Below are 13281 nucleotides of genomic sequence, written 5' to 3'. Positions count from 1 at the left end.
TGAGGGAACTGATCATTAATGCAAAAGAAAAAAAAAAGCTAATTCAAACCACACCTTCACTCTAAAAGATCTCCAAGAAGATTTTAAACACGTTGTTAATGCTGAACTCTGCCTTTTTTGCAGGCACACCAGACAAAATGTGACATTTCTCACCACAAACCCTGCATCTGAGGTTTGAGTTGGTCTTAACCAGTCAGAAGCGTAATGTAAAAAACGATAGAATATGCAGAATTTCCTGAGAACAGCTCACACAGCGAGCAAACACACGTCACTGCCTGGAAAGAGCTGAAGATTAACATAATAACTATAATAACACATCAAAACCCACGCTGAACTCTTTTAGACCATGCAAGGATAAAGGTTTTTCCAATACTTTTTTTCTGTCCTATAATAAAAAGTGGATAAGTAGACATCAGCTGTACAGTGCATACAAGACAGCCTAAAAAAAAAGTAAGAAGGAAACAAACAAACCTCCCAAACAGGAACACCGAAAAGCCTCTCAGTAACAGCAGCAAACACATTTTACAAGTTGTAATACTTGTCAAAAGGGCTAAAAAGAAGGTCTAGAATGTTATTTTAAAAAGAAACAAGTAAAAAAAAGTAGAATACAATTAAAGCCTTAAATTAGAGCTTAAATCTAAAATTCCTTAGAATAAACAATTAACAACTGTATTAAAAGTTAGCTTTGTCTCAATAGAATGCCTATAAAATAAAACAAAATCAAAACTGGACGTTTTTAACTGTGTTTCTATGCCACACTGAGTTTCCCAGTGGGTAATGTTAACTCCCACCCAAGTTATTTAGGGAGGTGTTGGGGCAACCTCACCTCCAAGTAAGGAAAAGCTGCTTTATCTGAGGTATTTTGTATGAAAGTAAGATTAGATCCAAATTCTCCAAGCCTGAATCTGATTAAAAATAAAAGAAGAACGATTCAAAACCGGTTGGACAAACATTCCTCTGATAGATTTCCGATGAAAAACTCACCGATAAGAAGCAGCAGAAGCTCAGTCAGGGTCCTGGTCGACTCCATCTGTAGCCCGGACAGCAGCAGCACTTCGTCCCCCTTTCTAGGCTGTTGTAAATATCGCGTCAAACTTTCATAATGTGCGCCTGCTTCAAGTCCAGAACCAGGTCCGGAGCAGGCGGACAGATCCCAGAGCTGTTCTCCCTCTTCCTCAGCTCCTCTGCGGGGTTTCCAAACTAAAAATCCCGATCTGTCCCCAAGTGGAGGTTTTCCCCGGGAGCGGCTCTAACTTCATCACAGGTGAGTGTAAACATTAAAAGAGGAGCAGGACGAAGTGTATCTAGTGAGGAGAAACATAGCAGGGGGGTAAGAAAAAAAAACACAGCGGCTATTTGTGTAACAGAAACCTGTCCGCTTGTCACCACAACCTGCGCAGGTTAGAGCCGCTGCTGCTACACCTGTCGGATTAAGCCCCGCCCCCAACGGGGCTGGTTTCCGCCCACAAAAATATGACGCGTTCAGGTTGCTGTGAAAATTAAAGTTTCGCAACATTTGTATATTTTTTCCCATGGTAATTGTATCAAAACAATAAGCTAAACATACATGCTTATTGCTAAAATATGAATGTTTTTTATGATTTATCTATAGCATATAGAAATAGTGAAATAAAGCCTTATATTACATGAAGAAAAATACCTAAATAGTAAACAAAAAAAAAATAACTGAAAGCACAGGGGGGAAACACATAAATTTAAAGAATGAAGTTTAAACTGCTAAAATCTTAATCCCACCTAAGTAGTCCGATGCACAGAGTGCATACAAAACGATATTTCATTGCTTACATCTTACAACAGTGTAATGAAATTGCAGTTGGAATAAGATAACATTACAATATAAAGTGCTGCAGTGATAAGAACATTGTAGGAGAAAAACAGTTTGTTGTTGTTTTTTTTTTAAGTATGTAGAAGAATGTTCCATGTTTATGGCGCAAAAATAATGGTGCAAAAAGGCATTAACATGGAAAAGTTAAGTGCAGTGCAAACTAATATGGTGCAAAAGTGCAGTACACATTCAGTTGTGTACTATTTAAATGAATTATAAATGTTCGGTAACGTTGGCAGTGCAAAATAATGGTGTGAAATGGTCATAAAAAAAATCATTAAATCATTTCACCTTACTCAATGTTTTCTGTTTTTAAAGTGCTTGATGAATAAAGTTGGCATGGCCGATTGTGTCTGGGTGTTTTCATTAAAATTTAATAAAGCACCACCACAAAATGACGCTTGGCATGTGCATCCCATGATAAAAAAGAAAGAAAGAAAGAAAGAAAGAAAGAAAGAAAGAAAGAAAGAAAGAAATCTTTGAATTTGTCTTCTGCAGTTAGCCCATCCCTCAGGGAGCAGGACAGCTTTTTACAGCGCCCAGAGAGTAACCTGATGCTGTGGGTCTTGGTCAGGGATAATGGTGGCAGTCTGCGAGGTTTGCTCTTCTCTCTAGACCACCACTCACCTTGTTGATAAGATGTCACCCTGGGTGGTGAGCCATAATCAATAATATCTGCAAATATGGAGCAGCGTGTGGAGTAGAGGTAGAGGGTGAGGCCCATATACGAAGGCCATTAGTCCTCGATGCAGCTGTCTGGGGTTTGGGATCTTTGCTTTCTCGCTCTCTGTCCATTTCCTGTCTGATCACTGCGAATGAAAAAAAAATTATATTTTGAAGAAAGAAGTCTGTTTTTTGTTCCCTCTTTACTGATCAGTTTTATCATTTAGTTTTTTTCCTTGATCAACTAACTAATGCATCGGCCTTGTCAACAAACACATATAAACCAGATTTATTGTTTGACGTGTGGTTCAGAAGAAAGCCAAAAACAACTACAGAAAAAAATATTGCTAAAACCTTTCTTACTCATCCACTGCAAAGATTTTTAGGTGGAAAACTCACGGCTGTTCTATTAAAACAAAAAAACTCTGATCAATTTCCAAGTTTCTCTTTTCATTCGTTTATAATAAATCTGTTTGCATTTTTTATTTTTTTTAAGGCTTGTGAAGTTTTAAAACTTGTTTTGGGATCTTGAAGATTTAAAAATGCTTAACTTTTGGTTTCTTTAATAATACTAACTGCATGTTAATTACCTAAAATAGTTTGAAATTAGCAGATGAGGTAACATCAAATATGACCCGATTTGTTTCAGGTTTGCCTCTGTATTTTTGCAACAGAGAAAAAAAAATTAACCTGTTGCATTAAGAATAAACATCCCAACAAAATCCATGTATTAAGTCATTAATAACATAAAGTTACGCATTCTTTTTCATCTCTGTTGTGAATTTCAACTGACACCTAAATCTCCCAGGAGCAGTGAATGCATCACGACTTGATTGGCGTGTTTTTTCTTCTTTTTTTTCTTTTTCTTTTTTCTAAAACAGGTTGCAGGTTTAGTGCGGTTTCAGCGGCTCATGTGGATTTAGTAGCTGCATACAACACAGGGCCTCCTCCTTATTAATTAATTCAATCCTATGTTTTGCAGCATATGATGCACAGTTGCACTTTTTTTATCATCCTGTAGGGCTCACCTTTTTTAGGAATCCAGCAGCTAAATAGCAGCTATGCTAAATTAAACTGGAGTAACAGCCACAAGAACACAGAGAGCAACAACTGTAATAAAATGTGCTTTAATTCACCAATAAAGACATTTTCATGACGCTGCGTGGGAGGAAGGCACTCTAGAAACAGCCCAACAACATGGACAGCCTGTTGCAACATTCAGCAACACTAGTTTCAGTTTAATGCAGCCGTGAATCATTAAGTGATTTAATCCTATCAGTGAGGGAAGCCGCAGGGCGAACAGACACCTGGTGCTCACACATCTGCTTTGAATAAGTTTCCAGTTATGTCTCTATGTAAATCCATCAGGAAGAATGAAAGGGGGGGGGGGCACAATGATACAGATAGAGTCCTGATGCCTCTAGAGTTGTTATAGATTACTGCTGATAATGGGACAGCTGCAGAAAAGCTGCATAACCAATGGACAGATAAGACTTATTTTACAAGCAAAAATAAACCAGTTTTTATGGTCACATTCCAACAATGCACTTAAATGGATTTCATTGGAAATGGAAGACAAGATTTAGCAAAGCAAAAGATAAAATCCAAAGCCCTGATACAGAATTATCCACCTGAGCTGGGGATCTCTGCAGCTCCTCCAGTTTACCCTGGGCCTCTCGGCTGCTTCTCTGATTAATGGTCTTCTTGCATGCCGATTGGTTTAGGTGGACGGCCTTTATGGAAGTTTGGCAAGAAAAAAAAAAAGTGGCGATTGAGCCGGAAGTCCTGTTTGCATTTTGCCACAAGCCATGAGGCCTGATGATACCAGAACGCTACTTTTTTGGTTTTCATACATAACGCTATATGTGCTGGAAAACTTAACACCCTACATCAACCTAAACGTGCAACCCCTGCTGCGAAACATGCCAGTTTCATTTTGTAGATACGCTTTTCTTCAGTAAGCAGCGACCCTAAACATAGTGAGAGCTACAGCCAGATGGGTAAAATGGAAAATGTATCATCTGTGGTAAGACTCAGACACTGATGTTCACAGCAAAATCTCACGGAAATCCCACGTTTGTTGCATAAAATAGTTCAAGGGGTGTGAATACTTTTCTTATCCCACTGTAGAAAGTAATGAAATCTGTTAATTTACAATTACCCAATGAATAAAGTTTAAATAAGCTTTTATTGAGCCTAATTTCAAAGATGTAAAGTTTTATCATAGAGCATCAAAAGTCAAAACTCTACTATGGCTCAAATTATATTTAAAGATGCTTTTTAAATATATTTTTTTAAAAGCTGAGTTGGTTTCCTGATTCTGGGTCGTTTCACCAACCTCGAAAACCCAAAAACAGATGCTGGCAGATGATATCGCCGCACACAAAGTTAAGCAACTTGTATTTTTTTTTTAAAGGTAAAAGACAGCCGTAAGAGAATTAGTGACTACTCCATGATCTAATTAAAAAAGTATAAATTAAAAAAAGATGCATTAACAGTGTAATACATAAAAAGATTTCCCTCAAATGATTTAGTCATGGAGGATAAAATTGTAAGACATCATTTAAGACTTAAAAATAGGAACTATTAAACCAGAAACTAAAAAATGTATTCAGACTTCTGCTTTCCTTTGTAACCCCAGCTGAAAAAGCACAGAAAAGCAATCAGGAAGCAACCGGTCTTTATTAGTAACATGTTAAATTAATTTACAAGCTTTAACATCTTGTGCAGAAACAAAACACAGGGTGAATATTTTACAAAAAAGAAAATAAAAAGGAGAAAAACATCTCAAAAGGTTAATATAACGTATATATATATAGCTCGTCATCCTCGTCGCGCCCGAAGCGCGCAGCTCACACGATGGGCCTCTTGTCCATTTTAATGGTCTCGTAGGTGTCAGTGCTGCGGGACGTCAGACCCTGCAGGACACAAAGCGGGCGCGATGACAACCATGATGCAAAGTTTAAAAATAAAACTGCTCTCTGTGAGTGTTTCCTGCAACCAGTCCGAGCGCAAAACAGTGACAGCCTGCTGGTTTATTCTGAGACGAACAGAAAACACTGGCCTTGACCCTCCACTGCGTGATGGGCCGTCACTTTTCCCTCATGTGCATCTTTTAAAGTCTTTTTGAGCATTAGAATAAGAAGTCTCACCGCATAGATGCCTCCGCTTGCGGGCTGCTTCTGTAGAGGATGGAAACAAAGACATAATCAGGAGCACGTAGGTGCCATCATTCGAAGATAACGTGCTGCGTATGTGCCCCTGTCTGAAGGGGCACATTTCATGTATTTTCATGTGAAAGGTTGAAGATGCATTAAAAACAACAGCAGGAAGCAGGATCTGACACCAGAGGCCCAGGTGGAAACTCTGAGTGTGAAAATAAATAATGTAGGTCGGTGGTCAGCTCGAGCGTGCAGGAAATGATTTGAGCGAGGTTGGCTTTGAAGTAGCACGTCAACGCTTTGAGGGCGAAATACCAAAAGAAGAACGCCAAAGCTGTGAAGTCGCGTAAAATACGCCGTCCCAAATTTGGTTTCATTTACAGAAAAACACAGACGTGCCGCTTCGTTGTTTTTTTTTTACCTCGCCGTGTCCGGCAGACGCTTTGCTGGACGGCCGCATCTGTCGAAAATCAAAACAGAAAGGGGAGAAATATGACTTTTAAACAAAATTACTGAATTAAAGCAAAGTCGGCAGGCTTTTCTGCCACGATTTCACCGTACAAACGGTGAACCCTTATGCCTGATGGAATAAAAACGGGGCGCCGTCTCAAGAGCGTTCTCACATCTTACCCTCAGCCTGCAGTAAAGGACGGTGAGAATGATGCCGTACAGGATCAGAACCCCATCCAGGATGTAACAAACGTTCATATCTCCAGCTGGCTCTGCGAAAAACAACCCATCATCGTCAGCACACCAACCAGTCCTAAAGATAAAGATAAGATAAAGACGTGATGGATCTCACCGGAGAAGGAGGCGAAGGAACGGCTTTGCTCACTCCCTTCGTCGGCTGTCGGAGAAAAAAGTCAAAGCGTCTGAAGAGCCTCGGCGAGCGACTGAGAACAGGAAGTGCAGGGCTCTCTGTCCGTTTTGAAGCTGTGAAACCACACGCCTACCACATCAGCCATCTTCCCCTCACAGAAGTTCCTCTAAAGGCGCTTCATGAGAAGCTCTGTGCCTTTCTTTAAAAAGGTGAAATTCCCGTTAGGACACATTTTCTGCAGCGGGACTCAGGAGAACAGCTAAAAGACTGGGCACAGAGGCAGGATTTATTAGGAATAGTTGGTTTAATAATAGAAAAATGTCTAAAACACTTTACAAGCTACTGTTACCAAAAAAAAAAAAAAAAAAGAAACCACAAATCTATGTGTTTTTTTTCTTTACAAGTCACTTGTTTTTTTTGTTTTTTTTCATTTAAGTAAAAACATTCAGAAAATTGCATCCTTATAACTTAGGCACCTTAAAATGATACAAAAGTTAGTTTTCAAAATAAAAAGATGGGAGCCCAAAATAATCCTCTGCATGCTTTTCTTAAAATAAAAAAAAAGTCAGGATTGTTCATAAGAAACGGTGAAACACTTCAGAGTTTATACAAGAGGGGCTTTTGCTTCTTAAAAAAATGCACCAAAAAAAAAGGCAACCGGCGGGACCGTGGCTGAGCAGACGGAGAGTCCGGATCAGCGGAGAGAGGAACCAGCGGCAGATCCTCCACGTCTGCAGAGAAAAGGCCGAGCGAGGGTTCGATTACGGCGGCACAAGGCGAGGCGGTGATCACAGGAGTTACAATCGCACGTCTGATTTGGGACATTTATACGTTTTTTTACAAAGACCACATGTTCAGAACTGGTTTCAAAACCATAGAAATGTTTTCACAGACTGGGACCACACTTAGAACAGGTACGACACCCAGAGAACGAGTAGCTTCAAATTTACATCTTTTCTATTAGGAAAGAAGTGAAAAGTTTGAAAATTAGCTGTAAAATTGGCTAAACCGTGTCAGAAAATGGAAAACTCTGCTAGAGACTTTTAAATATAAAATTCCCACTCCTATTGGTCGTGTTTCTGCATGATGCATGATCTAAAATATCAACTGAGCTGCATCTTCTTCACCTTCCTGCACTTATTTTTTCAGGTGGCGCTCTTACATCTTAGATAAAACGTTGGATAAAAAACAATTTCAAGTTTCAAACAGGTCAATTTTTAGCATGTTTGAACGTCCAGTGTAGGAAAACATTTATAAACGTGGGTTGAATGGTACACATGACGTCTAAATAATACTCAGAATCACTGTGCCGGATTTAGATCTTCTACCGAATCAGGCCTAAAACTCCTGTCTGCATCATAACTGACTAAGTTCAACTGTTAAGAAACTCTGATTAAAAATAGCTTTTTAAGACTTATGCATTGTCGGTAGCAGGACAAAACCTGAGGGCAGCCAACCAGAAACGGTTATTACAGGAAGTGTCCTTTTAAAGGCTGAGCGAATCATGCATCGGATGCAGAGCTGCAGCTAGCGGCTAGCAGCAGGCACAGCTCTGGTTCAGGCGTGTGCTGCAACCGTTGCTGTGAAGCCCTGATGATCACTAAACCACACCATAAACACAAACCACAGTCAGTATTTAAATCATAAACTTGTTATTTTTCTTTTTGGGGGATTTAATCGGGGGCCTGCGTTCAAACATTGTCGTGCAAATTAAGCACAGCAGAGAGGGACCCCGATTGAACGCATGTCTTATTAAAGAACAATTATGTTTAAATAATATCGACTTGTTCCTTCATCTCAAATGTTTTGATTCAGTGCCAATAAAAATCCTGCTGACAGTCGAGCACCAAGACCGTCTTTTGTGTGCGTTTAAAAAGACAAGTCTGGTGATGCCATTTGTCTTTCATGTTGTCCGAAGTTAGCTCATATTAACTGAAGACAGTTAATATAGCAACTTTTAATTACTTACGTCTGCCTCAAAGGGTTAAAAATCATAACCTGACTCTCGCCAGATGGATATTGTCCTGCAGAGCTCCACACACCCATCAAATCCTGGCATGTGATTGGATAAACCACTTGTCCGTCATCTTTACCACTAACAAAAGCCTTCAAAGCCGTTCTCTGGTGTTCATTTAAATAATTAATATTTGGTAGATTGGACAATAATACTGATGAAATAACAGCATCAATGTCACCAGGTGAGCAGATTTCTCTATGAAAACCAGGGACGTCTTTGACTTTGCTAAGCAGGCGGGCGCAGAGTCTCTGTTGGGGGACATTTCTGGGGACAGGTGATCCAAAACAGGGACTCAACTACGAAAATCCCGCCCGTCGATCCTGATTGGCTCGTCCATTTTATGCAGTGGAACGACATCCATCTGGCGAGAGTCAGGTTACCTACATCATCCTTCTGCCAGAAATACTTATACTTCAGCTTCTGTTAGCCTTAAGTCACAGCAACGCAACACAGGCCCCGCTTCGTACCATGTTTAAGCTGTGACTGTGTTACCAGTTCATCTCACTGGATTTATGGACAATAAGAAGATCCAGACCACCGGCAGACTTGTGCAGGTTAACGGCATTCAGTTCTCTAAGCGGAAACCAATAAAAGTAGTGGAATAAAAAAAAAAGTAAAAGAAAAAAAAAAGGCTGCATCATCAAAAACAGACATCTACACACGGCACATGATGCTACATTCTGTAGTTTAAAACAATAAAAGCCACACTGGCTCTCATGTAAAAAGCAGGTCCGTGTCACAGAAAGCATCCCCACCAGCGCTGCACAGAGAGAGAGAGAGAGATGGAGAGAGAGGAAGTGACAGCTGTGACGTAAACCCCTCCTTCCTCTTGCGTTCGTGTGTTGAGTCACCGCACCGCCGTAGCTCAGTGGTTAAAGACAAACCTTGTGAAAAAGAAAACTCTGGTGGCGAAAACGCCTCTGCTCATTTTATCTGGGTCTGATACAAACTCAGACCCCAGTGTGATGATCAGAAAAGCTGCACTCCTCCGTCTGATTGGTTTCTGTCATAGAGGGGGGGGGGGGGGGGGGGACAATCAAGTGTCCTGTCACATCCAGGAGGAGCGAGCTGCAGGATCAAAGAGGGAAAGTTCATCCGCTGGCCTCACACCGAGGTCTCCGACTGCAGCCGCATGACGAACTTGTGGCTCTTCGGGTCGATGAACTCCTCCCCGAGCCGCAGGAAAGGAAGCGGCGTTACCGTGACGACCAGGGAGAAGTCCAGCCGCCGCAGCGAGAAGACCAGGCCCTGCCGGATGCCCGAGGTGACCGGCTCCTCGCTCACCAAAGTCCACTGGCGCCCCCTGCCGCTCTGCTGCTGGTACTGCATGGTGGGGCCCGGGGTGAGGTATCGCTCCAGGAAAGCCTGACGCAGACAAAGAGAGAGAGAAAGATGGAGGTTAATCAGGAAGGGTTTACCTGCTGATGACGCCTCAATCAGGTTAGGGCATCAGTTTTTAGTCAGCAGGAACTTTCCAGCATCAATATATGTGAAGGCTAAAGTCCGCAGACCAGCCGCCTTAGTGCTTGACTTTCCTCATGAGACACAAAATACAAACATTCACGCTGGATTTAGGGTAGAAATTATCAGTACAGCAGGGAGGGTTCATGTATGAGGCCAGCAAAAGGAAGGAAAGGAGTTAAGACAAAAAGAAAGGATGGAAGGACACAGGAATGGACAAAAGGGTGCAAGGAAAAAAGAAAGGAAGGGAAGAAGGAAGGAAGGACACAAGGTAAGGATGACAGGGAAGAAGGAAGGACACATGAGAAGGATGGAAGGGAAGAAGGAAGGAGACATGGAAAGGACGAAAGGGAAGAAGGAAGGACACAAGGAAAGGACGAAAGGGAAGAAGGAAGGACACATGGAAAGGACGCAAGGGAAGAGGGAAGGACACATGGAAATGATGAAAGGGAAGAAGAAAGGATACATGAAAGGATGGAAGGGAAGAAGGAAGGTGACTGGAAAAGGTATAAAGGGAAGAAGGAAGGACACATCGGAAGGACGAAAGGGAATAAGGAAGGACACAAGGAAATGATGAAAGGGAAGAAGGAAGGATACATGTAAGGATGAAAGGGAAGAAGGAAGGTGACTGGAAAAGGTATAAAGGGAAGAAGGAAGGACACATGGAAAGGACGCAAGGGAAGAACGAAGGACACATGAAAAGGACGCAAGGAAGAGGGAAGGAGACATGGAAATGATGAAAGGGAAGAAGAAAGGACACTGTGTCACTACCTGATAGGACCCCTGAGCTGTCTACCAGACTGCCTGACTGTAATGTCTAAACTACAAGTGAATTCATGTAAGGCAGCCCACACCTGGAGTACGCGCTAGCAACAATAAACCTAGTAAGTTAATTAAATATAAAAGTTATGTTTATTTTTGGCTTAATGTTAGAAACAGGGCAGTATAGTCCAACTACTCTGTCCTCCTGACAGAGACGGATAGAGAACTGTGGACGTGAAGGAGTGATATTACACACTTGGGAGTGATATTTAGTGCGCCTTATAATGCACCTTATGGTCCGAAAAATACGGTAATTTGATCAGGTTTTTATTTCTTAGCATTCATAGAAAGAGACGAGGCTCAGGGTCGTTGTCCGGCTGGAAGGGGAACCATCCCAACAGCATGATGCTGCCACTACCATGCTTCACCAAAGGGACGTTGTGTTCAGGGTGACGTGCAGAAATAACCACATACAGCCTGTCGCATGTCGGTCAAACGGTTTAGTTTTGGTCTCATCTGAGCAGATCACCTTCTTTAAGATATTCCCTGTTTCTCTTGAACGGTTTGTCACTGACTTTAAAACAGGAAGATATTCTTTCTTTCGACCTCCTTCCTCTTGACAAACTTCCATAATGGACAAGATGGCGGTGCAGCAGCCAAGGCGCTCCGGTTTATTTTATTTGTTTTTGTGTTCTTATCCGTGTCATCACCACTCCCAGCTCTAATACAATTGTAACACCTGTTCGTTGCCTGTTTGTCTTTTTGCCTTCAGTATGTGTAAAGCAAATTTCCCCTCGATAACACGCGGTGACAATAAAGAATATTTGACTCTTTGAATAAAGGTGAGACAGTTCAGTCAACACTTTCTTCCACCTGAGCTGCATCTCTTCCACAGCTACCATGCACCTTTTGGCCGCTTCTATTAAAGGCATACTATGCAACATTTTTCAGTTAATTAATGTGTTCCATACCATTTTGGATGATTAAATTAGTCATTTCAGGTCGAACAAAGGTTTTCTCCGCCACCCTGGTGGTCTGTGGGGGAAATACCGCACTTGCAATTGCAGGACCCCTCGGCCCGCACACACAGGCTCAGAAGTCTCGTGCAAGACTGCAAGAGTCGGTCTTGCTTTACGGCGAGAACTCCATGTGTTTTTGCCCTGCCATTCACTATATGCACGCGCGAAAGCAACAACAAAGAACCGCGTGTTAACGTCAAATAAACATGCAAGCATATCGAGTTTTATTATTATTATTATTATTATTTTATTTATTTATTTATTTTATTTTTTTTTTATGTTGGCGAGGCGGCAGCGTGAGTTTGGCGAGGCAGGCCGCCTTGCCAAGATAGCGCTGCGGGAAGCTTGATGTTCAAACTTTCACTGTGTTAGTCATTGTTTGTACTGCCGTTTTTTCCACTTTTCGTTGCGTTCGCCTGTCTGCTAAGCTCAAAACAACCGCGCCTGGCTTGACGGAGGAACCAGAACAGCTGAGCATCTTTATGACAGTGAACTTTTACTTTCGCCCTCTGGGGGGAGCCTCACTGGAAAATCAACCCTGGTTGCATAGTATACCTTTAATGCTACCCAACCTGGTAGGTTTGCGGCAGCGTTGCAAATGTGGTTTAAACAAATATAATCCTCTGAAGAAAGGACCGAGAACGACTGAAAAAGCAGCCCAAGTCCAAGGAAAACCCTTCGAAAGACATCCAGAAACACTGGAGAACGTATCAAGCTGACATTTGCAAGAGCGTCTGGCTCCTTTGAAAATAAATAAAAATAAAGTACTGCAGCAGGTTGCCTTTAAAGAAGTTTGTTCACAGCAGTCCGACTGATAACAGGTGGTAAAGCTCTTCAGTCAAACGCGTCCGCATTAGTGAGCGCAAAGAAACATTTGCGCCTCACCTTGGGCGTCATGTTGTGGGTGATGCAGAACTGCAGGTGTGTGAGGATGCTCTCCATGCTGTGGAAGGCCTGCTGCCGCGTGGTCCTCAGGTACTTCTGCATGGCCCGGGCCATCGGGGCGAAGATGGCCTGGGCGGCCTCCCTGGGGTCCATCACCTCTCTGGGGTGTTTGGGAGACGAGGCCACCTCGTCCTCGTGGAGACGCTTGATGTGCGTGAAGGCCTCTTCCACCGCTACGACCAGCCTGCACCACAACGACAAGAGTCAGAAATGGCCAAACAGGCAGGTGGCAAAGAGTTAAACCTGTCAACACCTTAATATGTGATACAATAAATAAATAAATGAAGGAACGTTGAGCAATTAATAGCGCAGCTTATTCCTGAATGGTAAAGTTGGTGTAAAAGGTGGCTGAGGTAAAGGAATACGTTCCATTGGGCTTGTGCAGAGTAACTACGAATAGTCAATATTAGTGTTGCACCGATACCGATACCAGTATCGGCCGGGGCGCCGATACCGCACTAAAATGGTGGTATCGGTATCGGCAAGTACCAACAAATAGGTCACAGATACCATTTTTATGTTTGTATGTCACTTGAACGCAGCCTTTTCTCTCCCGACACTCAGTAGTTCTACTGGATTCACTTTGT

At 42.1% G+C, this 13281-nt stretch overlaps 2 protein-coding genes across 3 annotated transcripts in view; both read right to left on the bottom strand.

The window, feature by feature from the left end:
* Window positions 1-1408, bottom strand: part of LOC105916730 (nectin-4) — a 43941-nt gene extending 42533 nt beyond the window's left edge. For both annotated transcript variants that reach the window (XM_012851327.3, XM_036138587.1), the window contains exon 1: window positions 985-1408. In XM_012851327.3, the coding sequence (XP_012706781.2) occupies window positions 985-1030 (46 nt within the window). In that variant the 5' untranslated portion in view covers window positions 1031-1408. The remainder of the gene's footprint in view (window positions 1-984) is intronic.
* Window positions 1409-9132: 7724 nt separating this feature from the next.
* The window catches only part of vangl2 (VANGL planar cell polarity protein 2), a 30827-nt gene continuing 26678 nt past the window's right edge, over window positions 9133-13281 (bottom strand). The window contains exons 7-8 of the mRNA XM_021309912.2: window positions 12635-12878; window positions 9133-9872 (exon numbers count right to left, since the gene is read on the bottom strand). Of these exons, the coding sequence (XP_021165587.2) occupies window positions 9612-9872; window positions 12635-12878 (505 nt within the window). The 3' untranslated portion in view covers window positions 9133-9611. The remainder of the gene's footprint in view (window positions 9873-12634; window positions 12879-13281) is intronic.

Source organism: Fundulus heteroclitus, chromosome 6 (assembly GCF_011125445.2).
Source record: "Fundulus heteroclitus isolate FHET01 chromosome 6, MU-UCD_Fhet_4.1, whole genome shotgun sequence".
Lineage (NCBI taxonomy): Eukaryota > Metazoa > Chordata > Actinopteri > Cyprinodontiformes > Fundulidae > Fundulus > Fundulus heteroclitus.
This window is presented reverse-complemented; position numbering and strand designations above follow the sequence as displayed.